At 37.9% G+C, this 15,335-nt stretch overlaps 1 protein-coding gene across 3 annotated transcripts in view; it reads left to right on the top strand.

Annotated features, from left to right (window-relative positions):
- SGCG (sarcoglycan gamma) overlaps positions 1-15,335 on the top strand; it is a 105,127-nt gene that overhangs the window by 80,308 nt on the left and 9,484 nt on the right. For all 3 annotated transcript variants that reach the window (XM_029936183.1, XM_029936185.1, XM_029936184.1), the window contains one exon: positions 7,622-7,694. In XM_029936183.1, the coding sequence (XP_029792043.1) occupies positions 7,622-7,694 (73 nt within the window). The remainder of the gene's footprint in view (positions 1-7,621; positions 7,695-15,335) is intronic.

Here is a 15,335-nt window from a genome sequence, read left to right as displayed (position 1 = left end):
CTTCTTCCTTGTTTTTTTCCTAAGGTCTGACTCCCTCTCTATGTTGTGTAACTCAGACTTTCTCAGCCTCAACACTACTGACGTGTTGGGCTGGATAATGTTTTCAGTATGTGTATGGGGCTGTCCTGTGCATTGCAGCAAATTCTGCAGCATCCCTGACCTTTAGCCATAAATCCAGTAGCGTTCCTTCCCTGGGAGTTATGATAACCAAAATGTCTCCAAATATTGCCAAAACTCTTTGGGAGGATGAAGGTGCTGCAAAATCATTTCTAGTTGAGAACCACCTGTCTAACTTAAACCAAGGCTGTTTCTCTGGATTTTATTAACATTGCCTTACTGTGTATTATTTGCTAGAGATAAAGCTAAATGCCTATAGTATAAAATAAGTAATACATACTTCCTTTTACATAATATTTATATTTTATTTTATTTTATTTTTTTACTTTTATTTTTGAGAGACAGAGACAGCACAGGCAAGGGAGGGTCAGAGAGAGTGGGAGACACAGAATCCAAAATAGGCTCCAGGCTCTGAGCTGTCAGCACAGAGCCTGACATGGGGCTTAACCCCATGAACCGTGAGATCATGACCTGAGCCGAAGTCGGATGCTTAACTGACTGAGCCACCCAGGCGCCCCTGATATTTATATTTTAACTGGAGAGCTGTTAGCATAAATTAATTGGTTGGACACAGTCTGCTAAGGATTGTAATAATAGATGTGTGGGCCCAGGGCTGTGGGAGCAGTCTGGAGAAAGACATCAGTTGTGCCAGAGTGTGATAGCAAGAGAGTAGGTCAGACGAGGTTTCTCAAGGAAAGAGGAGTTAGAGCTGGTCCTAGAGAAATGCATAGAGGTTTATCAGGAAAGAGAAGTAAGGCTCATCGTTCTAAACAGAGGGCTGAGCAGGAAGCAATATTAATAGACAACTGTTAAAAGTAAGAGTGGATAACATTTTGAGAACCAACCTGAGTTCCATTCTCGGCGGCTCCACTGAGTAGATTTGTGATATGAAGCATCTATCACCTCTCAGGGCTCCGCACATCCTTCCCCACTGGTCTGTCGTCAGCTGCAGGATACTGTACAGAGCACACAAGGCAAATACAAATTGGCTGTGAAATTAAATTGTGAATCTTGCAAAAGATGCAGGGTTCCCATAAGTCACAGGTGGTATAGAAATACTGGAATCATTAACAAAACCAGTTGCAAAAGAAGACCTGGAAAGTCAAGGGGCACCTGGGTGGCTCAGTTGGTTAAGCATCTGACTTCGGCTCAGGTCATGGTCTTGCAGTCTGTGAGTTCAAGACCTGTGTTGGACTCTGTGCTGATGGCTCAGAGCCTGGAGCCTGCTTTAGATTCTGTGTCTCCCTCTCTCTCTAGCCCTACCCCTCTGTCTCTCAAAAATGAATGAATAAACATTAAAAAAGTATTTTAAGAAGACCTGGAAAGTCAGACTTGCCTGGAAAGTCAGACATGTTATGCCTTGAGCATAAAATCCAACCGAGCCTACTAGGTAGGACTCCTGACCAAAGGACTGTGAGCTAACAAGTGGCTACTCTTTTAAGCAGTTAAGTTTGTCATAATTTGTGACACAGAAATAGAAAATTAATACAGCCATCATGTAATTCCAACTCTGTTCGGAAAAGTGCACCAAAGGACAAATCTTGAGTTATTCTTTGTTTCTTTTTGATAAATTCATAGTTGTTATAATTATAACTAAGGTTTATTAAATATAAAATACAATAAGCATATTTTTATAAACATTAATTTTTAAAGATCAATTGCCATGGAAGCTTTCTTCCACTAATTATAACAGTTGGGTCTTGTTTTAAATGGACCGACTCCAAGTAGCCTTTGGAGTTTCCTGGAGCAGAAGCAGCAGCAGCTGAGAGCCAAGGAAAGAGGACTGATAAGAGAGAGCCAATTTCACTTCAAGGACTAAGAAAGAAAATTAAATGCTTTGCTTCACCTCTCTCTCTCCTGGTTACTTGCATAACTGTCCTAAGCATAGGATTAAAGAGGAGGGATCCAGTGGTTCTTTGTTTAAGGTAGTGCCCTCCAAAATCCTAATCTTGACTCTTGTATAAAGAAATGTTTTCTTGCCATTACCTTTGTCTTAAGTACTCAAAGAATAAAATGAAACCTCTCTTTAATTCTTAAGCAGATCTCATTTGCAGAAGATATGACTTTTATGTAGAAAGTCTTCCTAGGACTCAACCAAAAAGACTCCTGGAACTAATCAGCAATTTCAGTAAAGTTTCAAGATATAAAATCAACATACAGAAATCACTTGCATCTCTATACACTCTATACATGAAACATCTGAAAAAGAAATAAAGAAAACCATCCCATTCACAACAGCATCAAAAACAATAAAATATTTTATTATGAATAAACTTAACCAAGGAAGTAAAAGATCTGTACAATGCATGCTACAAGACTTTATTGAAGGAAATTGAAAAAGACACAAACCAATGGAAAGACATCCCATATTCATGAATCAAAAGAATCAATAATGTGGAAAAGTCTGTACTACCCAAAGCCATCTGTAGATTCAACAACATGCCCACCAATATACCAATGGCATTACTCACAGAAATTAAAAAAAAAAAAAGAACAGCCTAAAATTTGGAATCACAGAAGACTCCTAATAACCAAAGCAATCCTGAGGGGAGAAAAAAACTAGAGATATCACATTTCCTGATTAAAAAATGTACTACAAAGCTATAGTAATAAAAACAGTTTGATACTGGCATAAAAATAGACCCACAGACCAATGGAACAAAATTGAGAGCCCAGAATTAACCCCCCACATATGTAGTCAGTTAATGTCCAACAAGGGAGCCAAGAACACCCATAGGGGAAAGGATAGTCTCCTCGACAAATGGTGTTGGAAAAACTGGATAAACATGTGAAAACAATGAATCTATACCTGCATTGCTCTGCTCACAAAAATAACTCTCACTGGCGTCAAGACTTGAACATAAGACCTGATTCTATAAACCTCCTTGAAGAAAACTCAGAGAAGATGCTCCTCACTGTTGGTCTTGGCAAAGATTGTTTAGATGTGACATCAAAAGCACAAACAGACAAAAGAAAAACTCAGCAACAAGGACTTAAAACTTCTGCACAGCAAAATAAACAATTAACAAAATGAAAAGCCAACATACAGAATGGGAGAAATTTATGCAAACCATATATTGCGGAAGGGGTTAATATCTAAAATATATAAAGACCTCAAAGGCAAAAATTTAAAGTCCATAACCCACACAAATCAGTAACAGCAAAAATAACAAAAACCTCCTACAACTCAAACAAACAAAACAACAAAACAGGTTTTTAAATGGGCAAAGGAACTAAATAGACATTTTTCCAAGAAGACATTCAAATGTCCAACAGGTACATGAAAAACTATTCCACACAAATACTTATCTGAGAAATGCAAATCAAAATCATAATGCAATATTACCTCATACCCGTTAGAATGGCTTTCATCACAAAAATGGGAGATGACATGTGTTGGTGAGGATGTGGAGAAAGGGGAGTAGACTGTTGGTGGGAATGTAAATTGTCTCAACCACTGTGGAAAACAGTGTGGAGGTTCCTCAAAAACTAAACATATATCTGTACGATGCACCAGTTACCCAAAGGAAATGGAAATGGGATATTGAAGAAATGAATGCATTCCCATATTTATTGCAGCATTATTCACAATAGCCAAGATATAGAAACAACTTAAGTGCCCATCAACAGAGGAATGGATAAAGAGGATGTGGTGTATACATACAATAGAATATTATTCTGTCATGAGAAAGAAGGACATCCTACCATTTGCAACAACACAGATAGACATTGAACACATTATGCTAAGTGAACAAGATGGAGAAAAGCAACTACTGTCTGATACCATATGTGGACTCTAAAAAAGTGAAACTCGTAAAAACTAAGAATAAAACCATAGTTACCAGGAGATGGGGGACAGATGTTGATTAAGGGTACAAACTTGCAATAAGTAGTAAGTAAACCCTAGAGATCTAATGCATAGTATAATGAATATAGAAAACAGTATTGTATTATAATCATCAAAACTGCTAAGAGACTACAACTTGATTATTGCAGTCACTAAAAAGAAAGGACCACTATGTAACAGGATAGAGATGCTAATTTTTGCTACAATGACAATCATATTACAGTATATAAATGTATCAAATTAAGATGTTTACACATTACATTTACACAATGTTCTTTGTCCAGTATATTCTTAAGCAACTTCCATCTAGACTATAGTCAGCTAGGAAACTGAAGAATTGTTTTTAAATCAGATGTATGGGGAAGATTAATTTCACAAACTCAGTTTGAAATGGATCAAGGCCTTTAAACGGTCTTATTTTTCCCCCTAAAAATAGAATTGGTCACCAAGTGACCAAGGTTAGCCTGCCCCTTTTGTTAACCCAATTATAGAATGTATTACTGGAGAAGTATCAAAATTTCATCTTAAAAAAAATGTTTGAGACCATTGCCAGAACTGACATCTGGCAAAAAATATACTTTGATTTCTTGGCAGTAATTTGCTTAGCTGGGTCCATTCCCCAACATTTAGTAAGAAAAACAGGGTCCTATAATGGTATCGAATTTCCCTTGAGGAGAGCAAGATTTAGTGATAACCCAGTTCAGTTTCTTTGCACCTGTGTGGTTAAGCAGGATTACCTGAAGTCAGAAGTTATGGTGTAGAAATACTGGAGTCATTCACATAGCCACTGAGGATCTGAAGCGTAAGATTTCAACAATTGAAAAACTGAACATAAACAAAGATGGTAAGTCCGGATCTGCCTAAAAAGACATGAAGACAGATTATCTATAAGATACTAGTAGATCAACCTCTCCTTTAAGAACATATCCAAGATCTCCAAACACTTTGTAATGAAGCTCTGTGGACAGTGGATGACCTGGCCCATCGGTTGGCAGTCTTTCAGCTGAAAGGAACAAAACACCCAATCAAGTGATAAGGACATATGTTGTCTTACATGAGAAGTCTGCAGGTACTTCTGCGGTAGGGCAGCTCCAGGTTGATTAATTAGGTGGTCCAGGAATATTTACTCCAGCTTTGGTTCTCTTAAATGTGTTGACATTTTCCCCTTTTAATCACAGAATGATTCCATCAGTGCTAAACATCACTTCCTTGTGCAGTGACTTCTCTCAACTTTTGTTAAGAAGATCTTCATGGCCCCTAAAATTACCCTTCCAACCTAAATTCTCATGTTAAATGATTACAATTCTCTTGAAAGTGGTGTTTAGCTGGAATTTATTTTTTAACCCATTCCAATAGATTTTGTGTTGGGGGAGAGTTTTCTTTGTTTTTATTTTTGCTTGAGAGAGAGAGAGAGAGAGAGAGAAATGGAAAAGAGAGTGCGTGCACCTAAGCAGGGGAAGGGGCAGAGGGGTGGAGAAGGAGAATCCCAAGCAGGCTCCACACTTGGTGGGTAGCCCAACTCAGGGCTCAGTCATGACCCTGGGATCATAAACTGAGCCAAAATCAGGAGTTGGATACTCAACCGACTGAACCATCCAGGCACCCCTACATTTGTTTTGATAGCTATTCTATTTGGGCTTATCTATGTCATATTATTTCATGATTTTTATATTTTAATCATATGGAACTTAAGTATGAAACAAGTCTGGTATAAGGGGAGATACAGAGTAACCAGTTCATGTAAGTACTTGTTGGCCATTATAAGGACTTAGGATTTGTTATAAATGCAATGGAAAGATATAGAATTTTTCAAACCAGGGTGGTAATTCTCTAGGTAATGGAGAAGCCTGAGGAGAATACATTTTTGAAGCAGAAAGAATAGATGATTAATGTTTTAGATGCATAAACGTACAATATCTATGAAACAGCCAGATGGATATGCCAAGTTACCTCTTGGATATGTGAACTTTTTATTGTTCAGAGCTCAAGTCTTGACTAGAGATAGAAACAAGAGCATCATCGACCAGCTGAGTTCTGAGAGATGCCAACCTTAGGGCCTGCCAGACAAAGGAAGGATAGCCACCAAAGGACAGTGTGAAGAGGCAGACAGTATGGTGGGAGAAAAATCACGGGAGCCATTTTCTTGATGCCAAGAGAGACTGTGTTCCCAGAATTTGGGTCCAGGAAAGATGAGGATGGAAACTGTCATTGAATATGTCATCATGGAGGTCATTATTATCTTAGCAAGAACAAGTATTAAGGCAAAAGGCCATTCACATTGGTGTCAGGATAGAATGGACTGGAGGCAGTAGAGACACCGTGTGAAGTCTGGCTGTGAAACAGGGCAGTGGAAATCTTTTTGTTTTTACACCACTTATAAAGCTCATTTCAGTCCGTAAATGCTCAATGCAAGTGTGGAATCAATCTTAATAAACAGTTATCGGTGTAGATGTAAAAACCTAACAGATTCTGGAGGTATATTAGCCACTGTTTGAGCAACAGGATTCTTACTGAGCTCTGTATTTCTGAACTGAAGGAACCTAGAGTAGCCGCAGGTACGGAAGAATGGGGCAGCCTAGAGTGATTTCCCCTTCGGTGCTGGGTGATGTCCATGAACTCTAGAGTGTTGGGTTCTGTGTGGGAACTCTTCACCACCGTTCCAATGCCTCTTCTTCCAGTCTTACTACAGATCTTCACAGAAATATCCATTCATCATAAATTATTCTGGGAGCCAGAAGAGAAGGGATGGAGTCATCCAAACAATTGATATTTTACAGTGGAAATGACTAGACCGTTTACTACATCTAATCTTGGTGATTCTTTTTTAAAAAGTTAGCATTGTAAGACTGGGCTTTTTAAATTATTATACTTTCCTTATACAAATATTTATACAGGATCGTATTATTCAGTTATTTAAATGCATTACTTATATAATGATATTTTATAGTGGAACTTTTTTCCCTGTTTAAAGTTTAAATATATATGACCCCAAATAATATGTTCTATTTTCCACCAGAAACAGATGTTACACCAATGATATATTTTCATATAATCTTGGCTGGGAATATTTCATATGAATGCATACAATAGAGAAATATAGTTACACCAAAAATCAACAAAGATTTACCAAGAGTTATTTTATGAAACCATTTACAAAACATCTATTTTAATATACGCAAATAGGTTCTGAGGAGTATAACTTGAGGCCAAATAGTATTAACAGAAGTAAGATCATATAATTTGGGCATTGACAGTTTCAATGATGAAGGAACAGACATTCATATTTAAAGAGAATACATATTGGTATGTAGGCTTTATGCGTGCCTTATGCTTATGTCCATTACACCAGTCACATTTCATTATATCACTCATTGGTTATACTAGAAAGTAAGTAATTGTCATACCTTTAAAGACTAATAACCGAGTTATAGTTCCTTATGAAAGAATGCCCTCTGAGAATAATTCCAACTTGCTGGAATGGTTAAAAAAGTCTCTACATTAGTTCCTATACGTTAGTTGCATTTTCTTGCTTACATACGCACAGGTTCAGCGACAAAATCAAAGTCTACTTGTACTTTAATATATAATTTCTTTAATATTTAATTTGCTGCCGTTTATCCCACTTTTGTAAAAAGTAGTATCTCTGGTTTTGTTTAGGGCCCGAAGGCGCTCTTTTTGAACATTCAGTGGAGACCCCACTCGTAAGAGCCGACCCATTTCAGGACCTGAGGTAAGAATTCTGTTCAAATATAAACTCTTAAGAAAGATACCTCGATGTGTGCTGGAATAGTATCTTAGCAGTTATTTACAGAACGGGTCTTTTTCCATTAACTGCCTTTACTAACATCCTGTTCCACTAACTAGTCATAACTTACTAAAACCCGAAGGAGGTAAAAAGTGCTGCAGATTCCCTATGTTTGATGCACCCAAAACTGACCATTTACCATTTTAACCACGTTTATGTGCACAGTTCAGTAGTCCATGCCCTCGCACTGCCTACAGCCATCACCACCAGCATCTCCAGAATTCTTTTCATTTTGCAAAACTGATGTTCTGTGTCCTGTGTCCAGTAAACGACCCCCTGTTCTCACTCCCACCAGCCCTGGAAGCCACCATTCGACTTTCTGGCTCCATGAATTTGATGACTCTGGGCACTTGATACAAGTGGAATCAGACACTTGTACTTTGCGACTGGCTCTTTCACTTAGTATAATGTCCTCAACAATGGATATCTTAACCTAAAGTCAGAATATATAAAATCACCTTGTTCCGGATGTAAAGGTGTTCTTAAACACAGTCTCCGGGTGCCTGTGTGTGTTTCTCTTTATCACCACACTCCTGAGTGACACTTACTGTTATAACCATCTATTCCAATATTATATTTGCATTTTATAGTACAAATGCCCTTTTTATTGAGATATTTTAATGTTTATTTATTTTGAGAAACAGAGAGAGTGTGCACACATGAGCAGGGGAGGGAAAGAGAGAGGAAGAGACAGAATCCCCAGCAGGCTCCCTGCTGGCAGTGTAGAGCCCAACACAGGGCTCGAACTCATGAACATTTGATCATGACCTGAACCAAGGTCAAGAGTCGGATGCTTAACCCACTGAGCCACCTGGGTGCCTCCAAATACTGTTTTTTAAAACAAATGTCTAAAGCCTAAGGCATCACTCAAAATTATATTCAGCATTTGAACTTGAAATATATGCAGAACAATTAACATCCTAATATATTATATATAATAGAGGAAATAAAGTACAATATGAGTCCCAGCTTTATAGCAAGAAGCCTTGGGACCTAGACCAAAGTAACCTTTGGAAACTATTTTTTTTCATCTATAAAATGCTGACAGTAATATATGTCTCAAAGGATTCTGGGAAAAATTTAATAAGCTGTTAGGTTAAGAGTATTTTGTAAACTGAAAGTTGAATACAAATAATCATTCTTATTATCAGTATTATACCAAGTAAATGATCACACTAAATAAAATTAAGCATTTTCTCTTATCTTGAATGCCTAATTAAATATTAATCAAAAGCAAATGAGAGTTTGGTTTATCTTACCCACTTAGAAAACATTTGCAGCATGAAAATAAATTGTGACTCTAATTACATTAGAACAGTTTCACTAGTTTTGATAAAGAATCATAAGATCAATATTTCAGAATTATTATAGTTAGGAAAGAAGAACATTTTGCTTTTCTAGGATAGAAAAATGATACATTATCTTTAAAATAATCCCATTAAAACCATTTTGAAATTATACAATAATACAAATTGTAGAGACACCAAACTCCTTTTTGAAATAAATGTCACTGTTTTAAAAGATATAGCTCTTGAAATTAAGTCATCCATCTCATGTTGTCCAGCAGAACATAAATCTGCTGGTTACACAGCAGACCCCTGCTAAAAAGGAAATGGAGGAAGAGTATTCTCTTGCTTTCTGAAAGGTGATTTACTAAGGGACATCACATAACCCAGGTGCTATAACCAAATTGACTGAGGAAATAATGAAATTGTAAGAAATCCCTGGAGGGATGCGGTGAGCCTGGAAGGCATGAACTAACGTCCTGAATTCAGTCTTCACGTGCCAGGATTTGTGCTCTGTGCTGTCTCAAAATTTATCTCATTTAATCATCAACTCAACCCTAAAAATAATCAACCTTGTCCCCATTTTATAAAAGAGAAAGACTGAGACCAAGATAGTAGGATATTTCAAGCAAAGATGAAAAAGCAGCCAAAAGATCATCCGAATTCAGCTCTGACCCCAAAGCCACGTACATTGAGTGGATTGTCTCCACCAGCTAAGTGGACCCCTGAGTGATTTATTCTTTGATTTACAGCCAGACTCACTAATCAATTATATGATGGTCATATTTTGTCCTGTAAATTCTTACTATAAACTTTCACTTTTGACTTTTGAGTCCAGGACCATTACTGTTCCTGGCCTGAGTACAGTGAAAATGGTTCTAGAATATCCTGAAAAGAAAGAATGTGGATTTTGTAGGGTTGAGATCATAATGCATTTGCAGATATATCCCTGACATATGTGTGTATAAATGTCACAAATTTAAATTTTGATATTTGCTTAAGTGGTAGTCATAGAAGGGTGACAGTTATTATTTTCTTTAAGAAAAAAGATAATTTGCACTTAAACTAGGTTTACATTTCTTTGAGTAAAATCATTCACAAGAAAAATACGAACTCTGACGTGCTGCCTTCATTTTGACTTACTACTATTCATTCACATCTGATGTAGTTCATTCTTGTTTTAAAAATTCAGCAAAAATATACTAAATGCATTTTTGTGCCAGGATGGATGCTAGTTCTGCAGTGATAAAAGGCATGAATCCTGCTCTTCATGATTTTAAAGTCTATTGGGAAAAGAAATATGCAGGGCGCCTGAGTGGCTCAGTCGGTTAAGCCACTGACTTCGGCTCAGGTCAGATCTTACGGTTGTGGGTTCAAGCCCCGCGTCAGGCTCTGTGCTGACAGCTAGCTCAGAGCCTGGAGCCTGCTTCTGGTTCTGTGTCTCCTCTCTCTGCCCCTCCCCCTCTCATGCTCTGTCTCTCTCTGTATCAAAAATAAATAAAACATTTAAAAAAATTTAAAAAAAAAAGAAAAGAAATATGCAGACAAGTTAGAACAATATAGTTCCTTGCTATGATTAAAGTCCAAAACGTAGTGAGGGCACAGGAGAAAAAGCATAAAATCTTCCCAGGGAAATCTGAGATGAAACCACAAAGAAGGAAGTATTGGAACTGAAACTTCAGGAATCAGTAAACATTAACTTCACAGGGTAAACTGTAAATCCTCTGCAACTGAATGAGGATGTGATGGCGATTAAGTTACTCTTTGTAAATTGCTGGAAACAATGGTTAGCACATGGTCAGTAATACAGATGTGTTTCACTGGGGTAAGTAAAGGGAGAGGGCATGGAAACATTTGACCCTGTTTCAAACACTTGTAACTATGAGTTTACTTCTAAATAAATAAATAAGTAAATAGGAAGGGAGGTCAGGAAGGGGAGAGGGAGGGAGGAAGGAAATAAATATTTATAAATATATATGGTATATTTATAAACATTGTTCAACTAGGAAGCAAGACAAGTTCATCCTTAGGTCTCAGTAACAAAGAGGAAATTCACTGTCAGAGCTGAGCTCACGGGCTCTTAGAGAAATCAGGATCCCACAGAGATCAGGGGCTGGGACCTTGGTGTAATAGGGGAGGGGGTACCAAGCATAGTGTGTGTGAAATGCCCGGATTGAGACGCCTGGTAAGCCCTGTTCTCCCAGAGGTTATTTCATACACTTTGCCTAGCCGTCTAAAGGTGCTGCAAACCCATCTTGGGCCCGGGTTGAGAAACCTTTGCTTTGGCCAAGATAGGACTAAATTCACACTACCTCATCGTATAGGATCTCAGGGCCGGGAAATTAATGTTAAAAACTGCACTAAAGTCCAACTGCATTGAAGAAATTATCCCATTATCCATGACACAAAAACACGTATGGAAAACAGTCATAGCTGAAGATGAGTTTACTATAATAATAATAATAATAACAATAATGAAAAGACAGAATAAACAGCCACTACAAGTTACCCCCTGAAACTCTAAGTGGGAGAGCAAATTGAAAGATTTTAAAAGATAGAGATAAAGTGCTCAAAAGAGAATAAAAAAATGTTATTATTTAAAAAATATTTTTTAATGTTTAATTTTATTTTTGAGAGAGAGCACGAGCAGACAAGGGAGGTCAGAGAGAGAGGGAGACCCGGGTCTGAAGGGGGCTCTGTGCTGAGAACCGAGAGCCCGGCAGGGAACCTCACAAACCGCAAGACCGTGACCTGAGATGAAGCGGGACCCGAGCCGACTGAGCCACCCAGGTGCCCTCAGAGAAAACCACATTTTGAATACAAGGCAGGGCAGTGTCACAATCGTATAAAAACGGCAGACGTGGAAAATAGCAACATAGAAATTCCAGAAGGGAGAGATGAGGTCATTAAAATCCGTGTCACCCAGTAGTTGGTTCCTCATACTGTTCTGCAAAAAAAGGAATCGGGATTCTTTCAGGGAACGGCTCATTCACCAGCGGCAGCGCTGGAGAAAAAGATGTGCTCACAAATCAAAACAACGAGGGTACTTTGAAAGGACACAGGAGCCAAATGAAAGAGCTCCCAACCCAAGAACTCCCAGCCACAGCTGGACAATTTAAGCAAACAATTTTAGCATACTGAATTGTAACCCAGAGTTGGTAGGTATCAAATCTCCGAGATTTTTAGTTTCCATGAAATCCAGTGTAAAGTGATGTGTTTGATTTCAAAATTACAGGGTTTATCTATCATACGGCAGAAACGATATCTTTTGCAAATACTTAAACTTCTGAAAAACACGTTACCTTAAAGCTGCGTAATGGGTCCATAGTTTTCCAGATTTCTTTTAGGGCAGAGAGCACTACACTGAGTTGTCTGTTCTACCAAGTTGTGCAAGGTGTGGGTTTTGGATGTGAACATACTGACCTTTGCCCAGCCCGGCCGGGGCGCCTCTCGGAGTGCTGGAGCTGATCCAGAACTCCGTGAGCAGCGAAGGCTCTGTCTTTCCTCACCTTCTGCCGGCATTTTGCACCGTCAGACTTGATGGTCTTTTTCATGCTATCCTGTGTTATTTTACTTTTCGTGTCCCTAGTGTGGTTAAGCATCTTTCACATTTTTACTTTGTTACTTAAATATTCTGGTTTCTCTTCAGATCATATAAATCTGTCCCTTTGTATTTTGTTATTTAAGGCTGCTTTTTCTGGAGTTGATTTTATCTCCTTTGCTTCTTTAATTACTCCTTAAAATTGATTTATAGAGGGGCGCCTGGCTGGCTCAGTCGGTTAAGTGTCCGGTTTTGGCTCAGGTCACCATCTCACTGTTGATGAGTTCGAGCCCCACGTCATGCTCTGTGCTGACAGCTCAGAGCCTGGAGCCTGCTTCAGATTCTGTGTCTCCTTCTCTCTCTGCCCCTCCCCTGCTCGTGCTCTGTCTCTCTCTGAAAATAAATTTTAAAAAATTTTTAATGGATTTGTTGGGATTAAAATATAGAATATTCTGAATATTAATATTTTTCCTATTAACATTATTGTATTTTTAATGTTTATATACTTAAATTTATTTATAATTTCTCTCATTACATCTGAATTTTGAGACTTAATTTGAAACCTTCCTTACAGAATAAGGACGTTGTCAGGCAGGTTGCTTATCTGGCTTTGCCTTTTACATTAAGACGCATTTTAGACCCCTGACACCTGTAGAGTTTAGTCTTGTATGAAGTATAAGGTATGAAGTGTGGGTCCAATGTTATCTTTTCCAGTCATCTGACCAGAGGTGCCAGCAATTAGATTATTAGAAATTCTACCTTTTTCGCTACAACTTGAAGTAAAACCTTTATCATGGATTAAATTTCCCTATGCACAGGGGTCTGTTTGTGTATCAGCTGTTGTGTTCCACTAGTCCGTCTAGTACTAACCTTGTTAAATAGGATATAAAAGATATTTTATTTTAAGAGAGAGAGAGAAAGCATGAGTTGGAGAGAAGCAGGGAGGAGGAGAGAACCCCAAGCAGGCTCATGCTGGCAGCTCAGAGCCCAGTGCAGGACTTGAACTCACAAATTGTGAGATCATGACCTGAGCTGATACCAGGGCTCCGACACTTAACCAGCTGAGCCATCCAGATGCCCCTTTAAAATATAGTTTAATGTCTGGTAGGACTAGTCTCTCTCTCTCTCTCTCTCTCTCTCTCTCTCTCTCTCTGTCTCTCGTGCACACACACCCTTATAGCTACCCTCTTTTGATATTTCTCTGCCAATTCTTGCTTATTTTTCCCTGTAAACTTGAGCATCAACTTGTCTAGTTCAAGAAAACCATATTCTTTTATTAGGATTATATTAAATTCATATGTTAACTTAGGGAAAACTGACATCTTTATGCCATTACTTATCCAAAAAAAAAAAACATGAGATGTCTTTCCATTTGTTAAAAAACCATTTTTACCCTTTTAGGAATACTTAAAAGTTTTCTTTATGTATGTTTTTCACATTTCTTGTTAAGGTAACCCCTAAGCTTTGTGCCTAGGTGGTTCACTTGGATACAATGTATCATGTTAATGGATTTTCTAATACCAAGCCAATCTTGCATTCATGTAATAAATTCTACTTGGTCATGGTATCTTCTCTTCTTAAATTGATGTTCAATTCTACCTTCTAATATTTTATCTAGAACCTTCACATTTATACATACGTTTAGTGATGTCAGTCTGTAACTTTGTGTGCTATTTTTGTAAGGTTTAGGTTACAATGTTATCCATGCTTTTCAAGAATTGGGAAGATTTCCCTCATCTTCAATGTTCTGGAATAATTTGTTGACAGTTGGGACGCTCTGATCTCTGAAAGTTTGGTGGAATTCTACCTAGAACCATATGGGCCTGATTAAATTTTTAAATATAATTTTTTTCATAGTGCAGTTCTTCTCAGGATGCCTGGGTGGCTCAGCCGGTTAAGCGTCCAACTTCAGATCAGGTCATGATCACATGGTTTGTGGGTTCAAGCCCCATGCCAGGCTCTGAGCTGTTAGCTCATGCTCTGTCTCTCTCTCTCAAGAATAAATATTTAAAAAAAAATAGTGCAATCCTTCTTTTATTGATTTATTCTTTTTTAATTTTTTAACATTTATTTTTTGAGAGACAGAGAGGGAGTGCAAGCAGGGGAGGGGCAGAGAGAGAGGGAGACACAGAATCCAAAGCAGGCTCCAGCCTCTGAGCTGTCAGCACAGAGCCTGATGTGGAGCTGGAACCCACAAACTGTGAGATCGTGACCTGAGACCAAGTTGGATGCTTAACCGACTGAGCGACCCAGGCACCCCCAATTTTTTTATAAGAAATTTGTCTATTTAAGCCTTTGCCTTTAAAAGGGTCAGTTTTGATCAACTGTATTTTCCTGGGTAGTTATTAATTTATTTTTGATTGTCAAATATATTTGTATATGGTCCAAAAGTGGTATCTTGGGAATTTTTTAATTCCTTCTATTTCAGTGTTTTTTGAAACAATTCATTGATAAAAAATGTGTCTACAAATGCCTTATTAACAAATGAAGCATTGAATAGATTTAACACAGCTTGCATTATCACATTCCTCATCGTAAATATTTATTTTTCATTTATCACAGGTTACCATTCCAAGGCTACTTAAACAATAAAAGCAATTTGTGTCTCGTGGTGAATGGCACTTTATGGCATGGCTCATTTTCCTTAATTCTAGAAATTCCAAGAAAAAAGAAAACGTCATAAAATAACAAAACAAAACATAGTACATTTAGTCAATTCAACAAGTGAAAACAGTTTGA

The sequence above is a fragment of the Suricata suricatta genome, chromosome 4 (genome assembly GCF_006229205.1).
Source record: "Suricata suricatta isolate VVHF042 chromosome 4, meerkat_22Aug2017_6uvM2_HiC, whole genome shotgun sequence".
Lineage (NCBI taxonomy): Eukaryota > Metazoa > Chordata > Mammalia > Carnivora > Herpestidae > Suricata > Suricata suricatta.
This window is presented reverse-complemented; position numbering and strand designations above follow the sequence as displayed.